This window comes from Anolis sagrei, chromosome 4, assembly GCF_037176765.1.
Source record: "Anolis sagrei isolate rAnoSag1 chromosome 4, rAnoSag1.mat, whole genome shotgun sequence".
NCBI lineage: Eukaryota > Metazoa > Chordata > Lepidosauria > Squamata > Dactyloidae > Anolis > Anolis sagrei.
This window is the reverse complement of record NC_090024.1, coordinates 85,982,211-86,000,841: the sequence shown is the minus strand read 5'-3', so window position 1 is coordinate 86,000,841 and position 18,631 is coordinate 85,982,211. Positions and strand designations below refer to the sequence as shown.

Here is an 18,631-nt window from a genome sequence, read left to right as displayed (position 1 = left end):
ATATTACTATTGTCACTCTTTCTATAACTTCAGTATCTGCAGAGAAAAGTTTCTCCTATGTTTTTGATACCCGCAGTATCAAAACGTATATGACTTTATTCAGGTTGTATTAGTAATGGTGGGTTGTGGAAATGTAGGGTTTCAAAATATGCCATTGATAGCCATTGATTTTGGTGATCTGGCCAGCTAAATGGATGTGTCCTTTCTTACTTAATATTTGCATTTCCAAATCGGATGTCCCCAGGTGTGTTGCACTACCATTGAAACTGATACTAATTTTTACAAATGGAAGTGTGTGTGTTTTTTTTTTAAAGCACCAGAGCAGGAGTATATGTTACAACATATTTGCAAGTCTTTGACCAAAGTGACTCGAAGATTATGTTCCTTTCTCATCTGTGCTCTGAGATGCTGCAGTGTACATATGTGGCAGATATCATCAACCTGCATGAGTCCCCAATCTACTGCTGCAGAGATGTGCGGAGAAGCAAAGCATGGTGATGTCATTGTATCGTGTATTTCTATTGCTACGCATAAGGGGGAGCAAGGGTGAAAATCCAATGCAGAGTTGCAATTTTTGGCCAGGTTCTTTGTCACTTCTAATTTCATCCTAAGGGCTTCTTTATTTATCTCTATTTTCCAAAAAGTACTGCGTCTCATTGCCAATTTTTGTTGCAACCATGGTTACAGCTTTTGATCAGAAGGAAAAGAGATCTTTTTATTGTTTGTAAGGGGCCAACATTTTTAGTGTCTGTTCACAGCATAGTAGACTGGTCGAAATCAGTCTAAAGACCTCAATTCCCAGGGTATTAACCAAGTGATTGATTTAAATGTTAATTAGAAATATCTAGACATCTGCTGTCACTCAGTTTTGCCTTTGCTTTTTTCCAAAACGGCAGATTTGTTTTAAACATTCTCTTTAGTTCATTATTTAAGTATATTTTAATGTGATAGAAATCTTATTTTTAGTAATGTTTGTACCCTTTAGTGTTAACATGTAATTAGGAAAATGGGACTTCATGCTCATTATTTATACATTTTGGGTTTGATCTTTTAGTAATAAAGACTGGAAATGGTGTCTATTTTCAGAGCTATTTTATTTTTTGCTGTATTTCATCTGAAGTTTAACACCATCATTTTGAATGACTTAATGATAAAATGGCATTCTTAGGTAGTTCTAAGCAAGGTCGGTTTTTGTAATTGTACTATCAAGATCCTATATCTGGTGATCATCATCCTACTCCAACAACAACAACAACTTTATTTTCGTACCCCGCCTCCATCTCCCCGAAGGGACTTGGGTGGCTTACATATGGCACAAAGTGCCTAAACCAACACACAAAATAAACACACAGTACAATAAAAAATAAAACCAATAGCATATAAAACAATGATTTAAACTCAGAACAGCTCCCAATAACCTATGGTGAGAAGTGTCATAAAACGTGGCCAACTGTGAACAAGAACAAGGAAATGGGATAATGCAAGTTGTAGCTAATGAACTCCTATTCCTTATTATTTATACCCCATGTTATCCTAAAATTACAAATTAAAAGAACTTTATACAGTTAAAACCTACAACATATCAACATTGAAATTAAATCAACCTAACGACAGACTAAATTTACAGTTGTGTCTCTGAATGGGGAAAAGAGCTATTTTTTCCTTTCAGACAAAATATGCATTCCTAATATACCATTTTTGGTAGTGGAAACATCCTCCAGGAAATGGAAAATCTGATTTAAAAAAAAATATTGGCCCAACAAGCTCAGTGGTGACCCTTGGATAGTTAAGGAAATTCCAGTGGGTAAGTTCCCAGCCTCTATACTAGAGAGCAATCCATACTCAAAACATTTGGGTATGCTTCTAAGTAAGTAACCAAAGAACTGTGCTGTTAATTATACATTTTGACCCACATAGCCATGGGACTGATATCTGTCTGATAAAATATGTCATCTCTAGCATTTTCTAGATCCTCCAGGATAATTCTGTGATATTTGTGGGACAGACATCCTTCATTTCAGGAGAACCCGGTAGTGCAATGGGTTTAACTCTTGTACCGGCAGGATTGCTGACCAAAAGGTCGGCAGTTCGAATCCGGGTAATGGGATGAGCTCCCGTATGTCAGCTCCAGTTTCTCATACGGGGACATGAGAGAAGCCTCCCACAGGATGGTAAAACAGCCAGGCGTCCCCTGGGCAACGTTCTTGCAGATGGCCAATTCTTTCATATTAGAAGCAACTTGCAGTTTCTCAAGTCACTCCTGACATGAAAAAAATTCTTCATTTCGGTAGGGTTTGCGATTACCTGCAGTTTTGCATATCCACATGATGTCCAGGAACATATTCACCACAAATATGGGGTTATATTGTATGTAATCGTTCTTGCTCATAAAGAGATTTCTAGTCCACAATTATCTGCAAAACATCACTTACGCGAAAGATGGGGGAATATGTTCTTGGACTTCACACGGGTATGCAAAACTGCAAATAATAGTGAACCCTACTGAAATGAAGTATCCCTGGCCCAATATGTCATGTTACAAATGCTTTGAAAGGACATATCTTGTTGGATCTAGATAAACGAAACTGCAACCTTGTAACCCAGGTCCAAATATTATTAGCACTCAGAACTTGACATTTCCACAGATGTGTTCATAACATCTTTCTTTGGGCTTGCCCTGGCTACCTGCATTTCAGTAAATTATCCACGAGGAAGTGTAGTTTCAGATTCAGACAGCGATTAATATGATGTCATTTTGTATGGCTGTTGCAGATGGCATCTTCCTTTTCTGTTGGCTGAAGATTTCCTGATCTGCGGTGTCCATAATTTCCTGGAAGCATTTCAGATTTAAAAAACCTCAATGACCAAGGCCAGCAGATGGCTGCATTGTTGTGGCAGACTTTCTGAGCAAAGGTCTGCTTAACTAAGCATCTCTCCTCTGGTTCATACAGATGGTATTTTAGCAAAGTGACATTTTTTGGCATTGTGTAATCTCTTGCTTCTCTCTATTCTCCCGACAAATAAAGGTGTAAATTATATAATTAGGACTGGAGACAAACAGTAATCTTTAAAGAGAAATGGGAGAAGTTTGAGAAATGTCACACTTTACATGGTCAATGTGCGTACATTTCTTTTGTCCCATTAAAGAAGCTACCCAATTATTTTATTTTCACCCCAAACCTAATAATAATAATAATAATAATAATAATAATAATAATAATAATATCGTCGCTGACAAAATTACCATCTGCCAGTTGCAGAAGGCCACCTTACTGGGATCTGCACGCATTATTTGCCGATACATCACACAGTCCTAGACACTTGGGAAGTGTCCAACGTGTGATCCAATTCAACAGCCAGCAGATTGTCTGCTGTTGACTCATCTTGTTGTGTTTCAAATAACAACAACAACAACAAAAACTTCATTTATACCCCGTCTCCATCTCTCCGAAGGGACTCAGGGTAGCTAACAGGGGGCCAAGCCCAAGCAAATATAATTATAATAAAGCAAAATAAAATACATACAAGACACTGGAAACAGTTTTCCAGACTCAAAAGTTGGCTAAATTTGCAGACACCCCTAAAAGTCTCCCCTCTCTTATGTGTTACATATAAGTGAAATAAACGATGGCTTAAAAGAGTGAACATTGTGTTCTCCTCCCGCAAATCCTGGTTTTCCTATTGGTTTTTCTCTGCCTTAAAGTCATTTCTGGGTGATGGCAGCCCTAAAGAGGACATATCACAAGGTTTTCTTGCTGAAATTTCCTCATAGGGGGTTGCCATTACTTTTCTCTGAGACTAAGAGGGTGAGGTTGAGCGGGGAATCAAACTCTGGTCTCCAGAGCCATAGTCCAATGCTCAAACCACTACATCATATTGGCAGTTTAGGGAATGACATTTAGGATTTTCAGACAGAGAGCTATATTGTCTCAACTTACTACAAACTGCATGATTTGATAGGATGCAGCTATGATAGTTGGAATCGTATTGCTGTAATTGCATTGTATGAAAGGACTCTAGGTAAAGAATCACCATATAGGTTTGCTGTTGGTATATGTATATGTTTTCACTGATGCTGATTTAAGCTATGGTGTGGTATCACACACAAGCCTTGGTCATCTGCCCATGACCTGGCTTGGAGCCAAAAGCAATAACTGTCAGCTTGAAAATGGATAGCATGGCTCGAAGTACTAATCTACAGTGTGTTAGATGTGGTGGTTTGGAAGCGAAAAGTGAAGAGGAAACAGCACTTGTTGTCAAGACTAATCACTTAGAACTGAAGATGTTGTGAATCACCATGTTCTGGCAGCGGTCATGCAGAGGGCGCGGGGAGCTGTTGCCCCATACCCTATTCCGTCAACCCCCCCCCCTTTTCTTCATCACGTTTTGAGAAGCCATTTTTTGGCAGCACAACCTATCTTTCCTTATGGAAAAATGGGAAGCCTGCCATTGTCTACCATCACCATTTTTTTAGTGGCAGCAGCACATCAGCCATGGAGCCACACCAGAAGTAGTTGTCTGGTGTATGATGGGAGCCATCAAACTCTGTGGCTGAGGTCCAAAAATACTGTCAAGCCGCTGAAGATAAGTTATGCGTGAAGAGGTCCTTAGTAATATTTTCTCCTTGGAGAGAGAGGCTTTTTGGCAAGTAGAGCACTATGATTAATGATGAAAAGGTGCATGGTAGCAACCTTCAGGTACATGTGCAGAAAAATTTACAAATTCTGTAGCAAAGCTAAGCTTTTACTTTATTCAGTGTGTTTTTATTTTTAAGTGTGGGTTTTGCATTTATTTTATGTTCTAATTATATAATTAAATTTGTGGATATTGTTATATGTCATTCTTTGACTAATTTTTGGAGGAGAGATAAGATAGGGATCAAATAAATAATACACAAGCCATATTTTTTCCCAGTGAAAACCGATTTTCTGTATTTTTTTATTATAGTGCAGAAGAGATGTCATACTACTATTTATTTGTGGGTTGTTGTATGTTTTTTGGGCTATGTGGCCATGTTCTAGAAGCATTCTCTCCTGACGTTTCACTTGCATCTATGGCAAGCATCCTCAGATATTGTGAGGTCTCACAACGTCTGAGGATGCTTGCTGTAAAAGGTTTAGTCAATTAACAGAGTGAACCCAAAAATCTTCCGGCAGGGCCACCAGAATGTAAAGAATTGAGGATTGAGTGGGCTTCCACCAAAATTAAAAAGGTTGTTTGAGATTTAAACAGAGTGTGCTGAAAGTAAATTGAAATGGTTTGAATTTGAACTTGGGGTACAGAAACTCGGAGGGTATAAATTCCAAGGTCTTTCTAGTAGTGCTGCCACCAACTATAAATATTCTTCCCCAGTCTTGATATGGGGATTCTTGGCCAGAGAGACACACAGAGGCACTGGTTAGGTTTGCCATAGATGCAGGCGAAACATCAGGAAAGAATGCTTCTAGAACATGGCCATATAGCCCGAAAAACCTACAACAACCCAGTGATTCCAGCCATGAAAGCCTTTAACAATACTACTTATTTGGTTGCTAGTTTATATTGTACCATTACTGTGCATGGCACTTTATAGAGTCCAATTGGATGGATCCCTACCTTGTTCTTCATGAACTGTGGAGTAGAGAGTATGTGACTTGTCCAAAGTCATCCAGTGGGTTTCCATGGCCAAGCAAGAATTCAAACTCTGGTCTCCAAAATCATAGCCCAATACTCAAATCACTATGCTACGCTGGTTCTCTGCTTAAGGTGGTTACAATACAGAGAAAGAAGAGAATGAGGGAAAGATGTAGCAGGTTAAATATAAAAGTAATGTGTAGGTGTTTCAGGTACACGCATCTAATATGGATCGGCAAACTCTTTCATAGTAAGGAATCAAGTCCTCCTCTAGTGAAGCAGATGATGTTGGGGACTTTCTCACTTAGCGCTTCAGCAGGAAACTAGACTTCACTTCCCTTTCCACTGCCTCCCACTGACAAACACAGGTTGACGACAACTAGCTTTGCTCTTTCTTCTCTTTGGGAAAGGAAATGAAGCACTCTCAGTTGAAACTTCTGGGATTTATCTGAGACCCAGCTGGAAGCACCAACTGAAAATGTCATATTGTGGTAGAATACATTTTAAAGCTGATTTCCTTGTAGTACAGTTGAAGCTTCTTCAATGGGCTGAGGCCCCTGTGTTAGTTCACAATGCTCTTGTTGGTATTTGTTTTGATATATAATGAAACGTCAGGAGAAATGCCTCTAGAACATGGCCCTATAGCCCGAAAAACCCCACAAAAACCTTATAATGAACCTGTTTTGCTGCCTACTTATAGAAATCTGGAGATAAGATATTTCACACTTTAAACTCGTATAGTGCTATGATTCCACTTTTATTGTCCTCCTGTGTAATGCTGGGATCTGCAGTTTAGGGAGGGACATTTCAAATTAGCAGCTGGGGAGTTTTAGTGCTTCACCAGGCTGCAAATTTCGGGATTCCATAATATGCAGCTGTGAAAATTAAACTTGAATCATGGCATCCATTTACACTCACCACTTAGGTCAGTTTCAAACCGGTGTTGACAAAAGTGCTTTTTTGTTGTGCAAATGATTGCGTAGCAAATCCTGGAACCACTTTGAGGTCTGAATGGTGATTACACAAACTATAGAGCACTCATGTGCCGTCAAGGCTTTCTTTTGAGCACTTTCATTGGGCAGCAGCCACAAAAAAACTGCATTACATGGCTAGTGTTGATGGGGCCTTTGTAGTATAATTGTGCAGTGTGAAAGAGCCTTGGCAGAAGGGATCCCTGCAACCCTTGATGTGAAGACATCACTTTCAAAAGAAGGACATATTTTCAAGTAACAGAAAATATTTGAATGATTAATAGCAATGGATCTAGAGCAGGGGTTCTCAAACTTTTTCAGCCACTGAGTCCTTTTTGAAGCAAAGGTTTCTTGTGGAGCCCCAATAAATGTTTTTATATATACATTGTGTGTGTGTGTGTGTGTGTGTGTGTGTGTGTGTGTGTGTATCTCCCCAAAGGGACTCAGGGCGGATTCCAAACATTTTAATTATTTCGTATCAAAAGCATTGCATAAATTAGTATAAAACCGATAAAAATAGAGGGAGCGCAGTTGGCTAAATATCTTTTGACCAAAAACGGGCAACAGCAATGGCATTGTCTGTAGCCTTCAACAATTCTTCCTCTGAGGCAGGGCATAGTGGACAAGCATACAGACACGGAATTGTCTGTTCTTCTCCACAGTCACATAAGGTGTGGGATTCTTTTAGGTAGTGCCATTTTGCCAGGTTGTCTTTTGATCTGCCCATTCCACTTCTGAGTCTGTTAAGGGACTTCCATGTTGCCCATTCTTGGTTTGCCCCTGGAGGAAGACCCTCATCGGGGGCCATCCATTTCGGATTTCCTGGTTTAGCTGCCCACAGTGATACCCTCGCTGTTGCTAGGGGGATGCCAAGAGGAGTGGTAGTTCTCATAAAGCTTTTCCTTCATTTGAGTCTTCTGGGAGGAGGCTGGTAGCCATGTAGTGGATGGCTTTCACATGTTCAACCTTATTTCTCTCACATTTAGCAGCAACTTCCCATCGCACATCGGGGGGGGGGGGGGAGGCAATGCTAGCTAGCCTGTAGAGTTTATCAACAGGTGTAGGTTTAAGACATCCTGTGATTATTCTGCATGTTTCATTCTGCATGTCTCATTCAATGCTATGTTCACCTGCTTTGCATGGGCAGACCTATGCCAAACAGAGCAGGCATACTCACCAATAAACTTAACAGTATTTCAGTGGAAGACCCCAGGGGCTTCCAGTCCAATTCCCTTCTGCCTTGCAGGAAGAGTTCAATCAAAGCCAGTCAAAGTGGTCCTAGTCGTGATCGGCACACTGGGTGCAGTGCCTAGAGATCTTGGCCTGCACTTAAACACAATTGGCACTGACAAAATTACCAGCTGCCAGCTGCAGAAGGCCACCTTACTGGGATCTGCATTATTTGCCGATAATCACACAGTCCTAGACACTTGGGAAGTGTCTGACATGTGATCCAAAGCAACAGACAGCAAAGTGATCTTGTCTGCTGTGAACGCATCTTGTTGTGTTTCTAAGAAGAAGAAGAAGAAGAAGAAGAAGAAGAAGAGGAGGAGGAGGAGGAGGAGGAGGAGGAGGAGGAGGAGGAAGAGGAAGAGGAAGAGGAAGAGGAAGAGGAAGAGGAAGAGGAAGAGGAAGAGCAACCCCAGGAGTTATCCAGTTCAACTCCATCCTGCAATGCAGGAAAAGCACAGTCAAGCACCCCCTGAGTAGTGGGAGGGAAATAGGTTTTTGGAAGCAAAGAATGCAGGGAAGGGGGGAAAGGTCTGGGTGGTGAGAAAAAGAGTCTAGGTGGTGAGGAAGGTGAGAAGGAAAGGGTCTGTGCCCTGGGAAAACAATCTGCTGCTACTCCAGCTGTTTTGGCAGCTCCAAACTTTAATTTCCCTGCATTTCCCAGGAGGAGGTGGGAAGCAGCATGGTGATGCATAGCCCCTTGCCATCACTTATGGAGCCCCAAAGACTCCACGGAGCACAATTTGAGAACCCCTGATGAAGGGGGATATATTATATGAGTAGTGAAAGGATTATGATTGTGGGAAGTTCTGGAGCTATAGGCGATGGCTTTTGTAGAGCAAAAATAACAAGTAGCAAGGAGAATGATTTTGCCGCCCAGTGCTGTACAGATTACAAGGGACTAAAGTTAGAGGATGGAAGTCCAGAGAGGAAAAGTTGGGTTTATGTGCTTGTTTAAAATGGAGCTCTGCAATTTCTGATGTCTTTGAGTACAGTCGCTAAAAGTACTGCAAACAATAAAACAGAGACCTGCAGACTTGGTTAGGTTCCAGGAACTTGCCCGGGGAGGCTAATTGCTTTGATATACTTGGAATGTTAATTCCTGGATTGTCATCTTCTAAGACACAAAATTCTTTGTTTATTTGTTTGTTTGTTTTTCTTCAGCATTACACAACATGATACTGTCTATTTTTTCCCGGCTGTTTTTATTTGTTGAAAGTAGGCTTTGTTTTCTTTCCTTGTCCCTTTGTGGCATCAGAATCCATCAATAACTCTCCGCTGTTCACCTCCCTCTTTCCCGCACCTGCCTTGTGCTTTGCTGCACTGTATTTTACTGTGTTTCATTACCCAAAAGCCGCAGGCTGCTGCTGAGTCTATTGTAACACTAAGATCAATTAAAGCTTAATGAAAGAAGAAAGAGGTTGTGTGATTGCAGAGTGGATGGAGATGTTGGAAAGTGCAGTTTAAGTAAACAACATTCTCCCTACTCAACGTTAAGCCTTAATGTGGTCTGACCGAGCAGAACTACAGTTTCCATTCCTTGGCTTGATGTTTTAGCTTTTAACAGTGTGAGAACTACATTCTCCATGGCAGTGTTTTTCAGCATTGTGAGATACAATAGCTACCTACAGTTCTAGCCTACAATAAATAAGTGACAGAAAGTCAGAAAAAGGATTTGATTCAGGGACTGGGAATATATATAGTGGAGAGAGAGGGATTTCCAGAGGTCGTCCAAGTTACCAAAAAATCAGAAGGACTTTTAAAATATTTTTTTCCTTTTTTAAAGCTGGCAGTTTTCGTTCACATTTAAATGAAAGTTGTGGATGATTGGGTAGGAAGTTGCCTCTGTTTTAGTATTATGGATGGGGAGAAATTTGTTCATTATACATTTTTGAATGATTTTGAATTATTAATCCTCATTTCAGGGACTAATACTAGAGAGTCCCTGATGGTGCAGCAGGTGTCGGCAGGACTGCTGACCAAAAGGTCAGTGGTTCAAATCCGAGGAGCGAGATGAGCTCCCGTTTGTCAGCTCCAGCTTCCCATTTGGGGACATGAGAGAAGCCGCCCACAAGATAGCAAAACATCCCGGCGTCCCCTGGGCAACATCCTTGCAGACGGCCAATTCGCTCATACCAGAAGCAACTTGCAGTTTCTCAAGTCGCCCCTGACATGGAAAAAAGGGGACTAATACTGCAATCAATCAATGATTTATTACGGTCTTTGACCAGCACAGTACAGAATGGGGCATCAGTGCCCAAGGAAGGGAATCGCAGTTCCCAAGTAGATCAAGTATAAAAGCAGATTAAAAGCAGATTAAAAACATGTTATAAAAGAGACAAATTAAAAAGATAAAACAGACTAAACTTACAGTTTAAAGTGCATGTATGAATCTAAAATAGGGGGCGGCTAATAGCAAATAGACTAATACTGCATGCATTTTAAAATACACAACTGCACTCTTCTTGTTCTTCCTCCTCTTCCGCCTCCTACTATTTATTTTTATTATCTGCTTTTCTCATTTGATCGAGTAGCAAAGTGACTCACAACTTTAAAAACAATGCAATTTAAAACCTACAAAATGTAAACATTAAAATAGAATTAAACATATAATTATTGAAATAAGTCACATTAAACAAGTAAAGCTAAAGTAAAAAATAGCAAAAACGCATGGCATCTGCATGGTGAACCTGTTACGGTGGTTTTTGGAACTGAGAGTGTACAACTTGCCCAGGGTCACCCAGTTGATTTTCATGGCCCTATTCCATATAAATTTGTGTAAACATGCACACACATAGAGAAAGAAAATTCCATATAAAGGCACTTGCCTTATCAAAAGTAGCACACAACAAAAGCTGCACACAAATCGCTTATATTATGAAACAGTGCTTATATAAAAGTATATATTAGGAAAAGTTGCACATAACAATGTTTATAACATGACCAAATTTGGAAAGTCCCATACAAAGTGCAGGAAACAGCCTACAAAAACAAAGGCTTTTAAACAGTTCTTTTATTTAAAAAAAATCTCAAACTAATCATGAAAATTGGACAGAATTGATTTGCTATAGAAATTGCATGTATTGAAAGTCAACTGATTTGTCCATCAGTACCCAGCACATGTGTCGAAAGGCTTCCGGCCCTTAGTAAAGGTCAAAGAAATAATCAGGCAACTGACACATTCTGTTCGATATGGTGGCCTTTATTACATGCTGTGGCAGCAGTAGCAATATATATTCTCCCCCTACAGCACATAATAACCTGTGGAATAATGCACTGGTATAGGACTTGTAACAGATTGATGCAATAAATAGACAGGTGATTATAGTATGTTCTTTGTTTTTATAAAACTTGTGCGTTTTTTTTAAAAAAATGTATAAAACTTTTAAATCATGTTTCTGTTGTTACTGTAATTGTTTGCCTTTTAAAACATATTTGTCAAAATACTTTTTGGAGCCTTATTAGTGTTAATGGGTGTATCATGTTTGATCCTGTGTAAAACCCATTGTCTTTCCATCCCAAAAATGCTGTTGTTTTTTTTAAGCGCACATTCAGTTTGCTTGTTGCAGGCTTAGCAAGTGCTTGTGAGCAATCCAGGCATACAGAAAACACATGCAACAAGCAAAGAAAAAACGCCTTTATGAGACATAACTACTTGCCCAGCTCTTCTTCTCGGTTCTAGTAAATGAAGGAGAGGGGAAAATCAGAATGGCCTTGTGTTTTCCATTCCTTTCACTTCTTGGTCAATCTGTTCAGTGTGGCTGGCAGAGTTTCGGTCAATGGCAAGGAAGATCTTTATATTCAATTTTTTTATTACATTTCCATTCATTTCATAAAAAATAAAAAAATCTACAATTCATATAAATTTTTTTTCTCCTTTCCCCCGTTGTGCTCCCCATCTCCGGAGTCCTTCTTTTCTTTGTGATCCCACCAGAATCTCATTTCTTCTGGGGTGGGTTGGTTCCCATCTTCTTTCTTCAACATTTTCCCCCCATATACTTTTAAAATCATTATTCTTCCTTAGGCCTTTTTAAACCTTTAGATTACATGTTAATTTATCATTTATTGCTAATTTCCAAATTTCCTTATACCATTATTTTATCTTAATTTCCACCTCTCCTTTCCATTTTTTTGCTATTAGTAGCTTTACATCCGTTAACAACATTGTTATTAAATTCTTTTCATTATCATTCCATTCATCTGTATTATAAATAGATAACAGTATAGTCGCCAGATTTGTATTAATTTTTTTCTCCATTATACTTTCTACCTCTACTATAACCTTTCCCCAAAACCTCTGTACATATTTGCATTGCTACCACATGTGGATATATGTTCCCCTTTCTTGGCAAGCCCTCCAACATTTTTCTGAACAGCTCTTGTCCATATGGTGTACAGTGTTCCCTCAGTACCTTGCGGTTTGCTTCCCGCAAACTCGCTTTTTTGTGGTTTTTCAAAAAATATATAAAAAGATAAAATACAAGTAGTGAAGGAACACTTGCTAAAAATTATGGAGAGCAAGACACCTCAAGAATTTATCAATTAGAATAAAAGATAATAGACTGAGTTGTTGAGTTACAGACAGCCGTGGAGAGCCCCAAATTGTCACCAGTGAGGGTTGCGGAGAGGGCCGCCAAGGCAGCTTCCGCTGGGCCTTCTTCCTGGTCACTTCCCGGAGCTTCTTCCTCTGGAGCTGGAGAGGGCCGCCAAAGCAGCTTCCAACTGGGCTTCTTCTGCCAGGGCTAGAGAGGGTCACCAAGGCAGCTTCTGCCGGGGATTCTTCCTTGGGTGACCGGTTGAGAGCCCCATGCCAGTGGGGAAGCAGGGGGGAGGGAAAAGGGTGGCTCTAGCAGGGGGAGGGATGGAGGGAGGAAGAGAGGCAGAAAAAGGAGAGGAAGAGAGAGAGGGGGAGAGAGAGGAGTGGGTGGAGCTATACTGTAGATATACGGTATAGCTTCCCTACATCACAGTTTTCCACTTATCGCTGGGGTTCCTGGAACAGAACCCCCGCAATAAGTGAGGAACACTGTATCTTTATTGGGGGTCAGATACCATTTCCATACAATCTTGTTCTAGTTTTCTTTCATTCTAATTGATAAATTCTTGAGGTGTCTTGCTCTCCATAATTTTTAGCAAGGAACATCTTTAGGTAGGAGTAATGAAGAATCCTGCCAGTCACTGTTTTCCTCAGTGTGTGGCCAGATGAACTTTAACTCTCTCGAAAAATAATTCCCAGTGTTCCCTCACAGAAAAGTGGTTGCCATATATTGGCAATGCATGTGGACCACAGCTAAGATAAAGTGAGAACATTACACCACACTATCCTCCATCTATACATTCTCCATCTGTGTTCATTCCTCCATTTATCCATCTAGACTAATCCCTCTTCCTTTTCCTCTCTCCCTTTCTCCTTCCCCACTTACCCACCCCTACATATCCCCATCCATACTCATTTACCCATCCATCCATGCCACACACAAGCACACACCTCTAACAATCACAGCAGCCATGTCTCAGAGAAACATCTTCTTCCATCTAGCCTCTGTGCTAGGATCCGTTTTCACTGTCCTACTTAGAAACATAGCAGTATATTAACAGTTAAAGATGTAGACTATTCTATTGAGAAACCCTTCTTTTTCTGCAACAGGGATTAAGCTATTGTGGAAAAAAGGCAATATAGACTAGATTGTCTGGCAAGTGTAGGGGGAAGCATTGGCCCGCTTGTCTTACTCAATATGTTCTTCAGCACTTCTAGTAATACACGATCGATAAAAGGGGGAAAAAACACAGTGGAGGTAAAAGTCCCAAGTTTCTTTTTAGCTCTTATTTTATTTATTCTGTTCACATAAGACTGTGCTGTTTGAAATTTTGTTGTTAACTGACATCAAGTCAATCTCAAGCTCCATATCACCTCATCATCAACAGACCTCCTCAGGTCTTGCAGACTCAGAACCACTACTTGATACTATCCATCTGTAACATGGCCTTCCTCTTTTCCCACTGTCTTTGATCTTATCTAGCATTATTGTCTATTCTAGTGAATCATGTCTTCACATGATAGGCCAAAGTACAACAGTCTCAGTTTCGTCATCTTGGCTTCTAGGGATGTTAAGGGTTGCTTTGTTGTTGGGCCCATTTATTTGTCTTTTGGGCAGTCCACAGTATCCATAGAACTTGTCTCCAGTGCACATTTCAGATTTTGTGTGTGTGTGTGTGTTAGGAAAGACTTGAGAAACTGCAAGTTGCTTCTGGTGTGAGAGAATTGGCCATCTGCAAGGACGTTGCCCAGGAGACATCCAGATGTTTTGATGTTTTACCATCCTTGTGGGAGGCTTCTCTCATGTCCCCGTATGGGGAGCTGGCGCTGACAGAGGGAGCTCATCCACGCTCTCCTCAGATTTGAACCTGTGACCTGTCAGTCGTCACAAGGGTTTAACCTACTGCGCCAACGGAGGCTCCTACATTTCAGATGAGTTGGCTTTCTTCTTGTCAGCTATTTTAGCATGACATAAGCCTACATTTCATAAATTTTCCTTTTGACAATTCTATTTACATTCCACCACCACTTCCATCTGTGTGTTTGTGTGCACATATGTCACCTGAGGACAACACATTGCATATCTGATGAAATGGTCTCATATCTACAAAAGCTTTGTAGTTGTGTTCCTTCAAATTGGTTCCAGCTTAGGCTTTGGGCTGTCTTGAGAGAAGCAATTGCAATGGGATCTTGAGAGATCTCTCCAGCTGCCTGTTCTCAACGCACTCTGAGAAACTGTCCTATCAGCTGTATCCAAATGCAGTTACATTTCAGCTTCGCTTTCTTCCTCCTTCAATAGCCAACAGTGGAAACCACAATTCAGCTGAGAATAATCGGGGGAACATGTTGTCTTTTGCTCTATTTTGTCCATGGCAGCCTCACGGTTTCTTGGAAAAGAACCATTGGAAACAAAATGTACATCTGGAAAAGAAACTGTGTGTGCTCTTGGACTAGATTCTCTATTGGACAGATATATGCCTCACTGGGAAACATTAAGAGTGGGAGGAAATCAAATACAAGTTGTATGTTGGAGATAGAATAATGGAATGGAAATGTGTAACAGAGTGAACACACAGAAACCCTTGCAGGAGCTTTAAAAGCATTTAAGGGTTATTATGAGCTGTAGGAGGGGGCAGTCTTTAAATGTACCAGTTACCGCTGCACAATTTTGATGAGGTAGCAGAAATAGATGGACAACTTTATTACTGAACAGAGAGAGTTTCATAAATGAATTATAGTACCCAAGAATGGCTGACTCCTGTGCAAAGCATGTTTTGTATTTGTGAAGTGTGTTTCCAAAAGGTACCATTTAAAAAAATTGAAAAATGACTTATAGGTTAAAGCACATATTATGTACAAAATGTATAAAATCCTCTCAGTGCATGGTTTGGAACTAAAAGGTAAAGATAAAGGTTTCCCCCTGACATCACGTCCAGTCGTGTCCGACTCTGGGGGTTGGTGCTTATCTCCATTTCTAAGCCAAAGAGCCAGCACTGTCTGTAGATACCTCCAAGGTCATGTGGCCAGCATTACTGCATGAAGCGCGGTACCTATTGATCTCCTCACATTTGCATGTTTTTGAACTGCTAGTTTGGCAGAAGCTGGGGCTAACAGCGGGAGCTCACCCCGCTCCCCGGATTCGAACCTACAACCTTTCGGTTAGCAAGTTTAGCAGCTCAGCTGTTTAACCCACTTCACCACTGAGGGCTTTGTAGTTTGGTACTACCATGGCTGGAGCTCCCGGTGGTGCAGTGGGGTTAAACCCCTGTGCCGGCAGGACTGAAGACTGACAGGTTGCACGTTCGAATCTGGGGAGAAGCGGATGAGCTCCCTCTATCAGCTCCAGTTCCTCATGCGGGACATGAGAGAAGCCTTCCACAAGGATGATAAAAACATCAAATCATCCGGGCGTCCCCTGGGCAACGTCCTTGCAGACGGCCAATTCTCTCACAACAGAAGCGACACGACAAAAAAAAAAAACAAAACACGACCATGGCTTAATGCTGTGGAATCATTAGAGTTGTAATTATACACATTTTCTTTGCCTAAGTGTTGATGCCTCACCAAATACAAAATACTGAATCTCTTGGTGAATTTTTGTTCATTTTTTCCACATCAGAATCATATCACATCTAGATTGGAGACAATATTTAAAAACCATTCCTCCTGCTGATTTTTCAACATTACCATACCTGCTGCCATGTTTGTGTCCATTCTTCTTTGTTTAGAGACTGGCCCATTTGTCCAGCAGTAGGGCATTTCTGGTAAATGATAACAAATGTTACACTGGAAAATGAGTAAATGAATGAACTCCAGAGATTGTAGATCCCGTAACATGTTTTGCCATAGTGGAGATGGGAATATAGATGGCATCTGGATCAAGTTCCTGTGTTTGTGATTCCGATGCACAGGCTGTTGCTTCTGGCAAGTAACCTTGAGGTTTGTTTGAGGAAAATGTCATTGCCCAGGATGGGCTGTAGATCACTCACAATACATTTTAGTGGTTTCATTTGGGAAGTCTTGGTGAAAGCAAATGGTATTTAGTTGTTACCTGTTTGAGGTGTGTCATGCTGATTTTAGTTTCACTGTGTTGAGTGAGTATTGTAGTGTGATAAATGCCATATAATCCTTCCATTGTGGAGAGGTAATATCATAAGGCTTGAACTGTATGGTATAGATTTTTGGCAGCTTCTGGGTAGACATTGGAAGCAGTACAGTTATGTAACAGAAGTCTGTAATTTCCTAACAGAAGGTTGCATTTTCATGTTCATCATGTAGTAGCACGGTAGTGGCCAGAAAACAAATCCATAGCATAGGTTGATCTAGGTGGGATGGACATGATCCAAGGGTTAGATCAGTGGTTCTCAATCTATGGGTCCCCAGGTGTTTTGGCCTACAACTCCCAGGAATCCCAGCCAGTTTACCAGCAGTTAGGATTGTTGGGAGTTGAAGGCCAAAACATCTAGGGACCCACAGGTTGAGAACCACTGGGTTAGAGAGCATTTTGACCCATGCCAATCCACCTCATCAAACATTGGTGACCAGACGTGATGGGTTCCACAAATGGAACCCATCACGTCTGGTCACTTGGGAGGCAAGGATCAACTGGTTTGAGTGAGGGCACCCAAAACAATGTTTGCCAATCCAGACTAGCTCTCTGGGGTCTCTTGTAGTTTTAAAAACAAATGCCATCTATATATCTGGGTTAAACAAATTGGAAGCTTAAGGAGCCAGGGAAAGGTCACAGTATCATTTGTGGGCAGCAAAGCTGCATTTTCAGCCTACCCTAGAGTTGATGCAGGGAAAGTTGGGTTCACATAGAATCATAGAGTTGGAAGAGACCTCATGGGCCATCCAGTCCAACCCCCTGCCAAGAAGCAGGAAGCACCTCATAGTCTGATGGGAAGAGACTGTTTCCAAAATAGTGGGATAACCCACGCTCCCGAGTCACTGCTTAGAGCAGTAGTTCTCAACCTGTGGGCCTCCAAATGTTTTGGCCTTCAACTCCCAGAAATCCTAACAACTGGTAAACTGGCTGGGATTTCTGAGAGTTGTAGGCCAAAACACCTGGGGACCCACAGGTTGAGAACCACTGGCTTAGAGCAAGAGTGCCTATAGATGGGAGCTATAGAAATCATGGATGAACTTTACATGTGAACTTGCTTTTTTAGGTGTTAACCAATTCAGTCTGATATTTTTAAAATTGTTTTCTTCTGGCACATCTACAGGGGGGCACATAATCACTACTTCAAGGTTTCTAGATTGGAGATAATATTTAAAAATGCAAAAATGCAGTGGTTGTACCTTTGAGAAACAAGTTGGGCAAAGAAATGGATTTTGCTGTTCTCTACTCTGTCAAAGTGAATTATGTATTACCAACGGGATTTGACGAGTCTGGCACTATCCCTTTTGCATTGGTAACTCAAGAAAATATAGAGCAACATGGCAAGAAAACCAGGAGATGACAGCAGGGATCAGCTCTCCCTTGCTTTCTTTAAAAGGTACACAATTTGATGTATATCTAATTCCTAACATCTGGTTTGTGTTTTCTAGGACAAAAAGGGTCAGTCATTGTTACCAGATCACCTACCGACATTTGGAAAGGACCTTGACTCAGAAGGAAGTGAGCAGCATCCATCATGCCATTGAGAAATCGGTTGTACAAGAACTAGGAGTGGAAGGAAGATTCTGACGTTGTGACATTCAATTATCCAATTTACTTTTTATTTCTTAAACATTTCTAACTATTAAAAACTATTTTCATTTGTGAAAGCCTTTGGCAATGATGTACCAGCTCCATAATAAAGATGAATAACATTGCAGTTCCTATGAAGATCAATAAACATCTTGTTGGGTTGGTTGTGTGTTATTAATCTGTACTTGATTGAACTAAAGACCACGGCTACGCTCATGTTATTGGCATACAAAGGTATAGGTCACTACAGTTCATGCCAGGATATGCCTCTTTTCTTTTGGGTTGATGTGCAAGTTGGTATCTCCTCCCTCCACACCAACCACCCACCCACTTACTATAAAGTCATTGGAGCCCCACATAGCCACTTCATAGCTAGTGGGATATGAGGAGCGGATTAAAGACGTGTCTAGCTTTCATCACATAGCTAGCTCATATCATAAAGTCCAAGCAGTAGGGAGAAACATGAAAGTCACTGTTATGCAACAATGTTGTGGAATAAAATACCCATAAACACACATCGCCATGTGATAATGCCTTCAGTTTTTGTTGAGACATGATCCCTCTAATTTTTTTGGTACTTCTACA

General features: G+C 40.8%; 1 protein-coding gene across 3 annotated transcripts in view; it reads left to right on the top strand.

The window, feature by feature from the left end:
• Positions 1–18,208, top strand: part of FARS2 (phenylalanyl-tRNA synthetase 2, mitochondrial) — a 290,051-nt gene extending 271,843 nt beyond the window's left edge. For all 3 annotated transcript variants that reach the window (XM_060774769.2, XM_060774770.2, XM_060774771.2), the window contains one exon: positions 17,905–18,208. In XM_060774769.2, coding sequence (XP_060630752.2) covers positions 17,905–18,043 — 139 coding nt within the window. In that variant the 3' untranslated portion in view covers positions 18,044–18,208. The remainder of the gene's footprint in view (positions 1–17,904) is intronic.
• Positions 18,209–18,631: the final 423 nt, after the last annotated feature.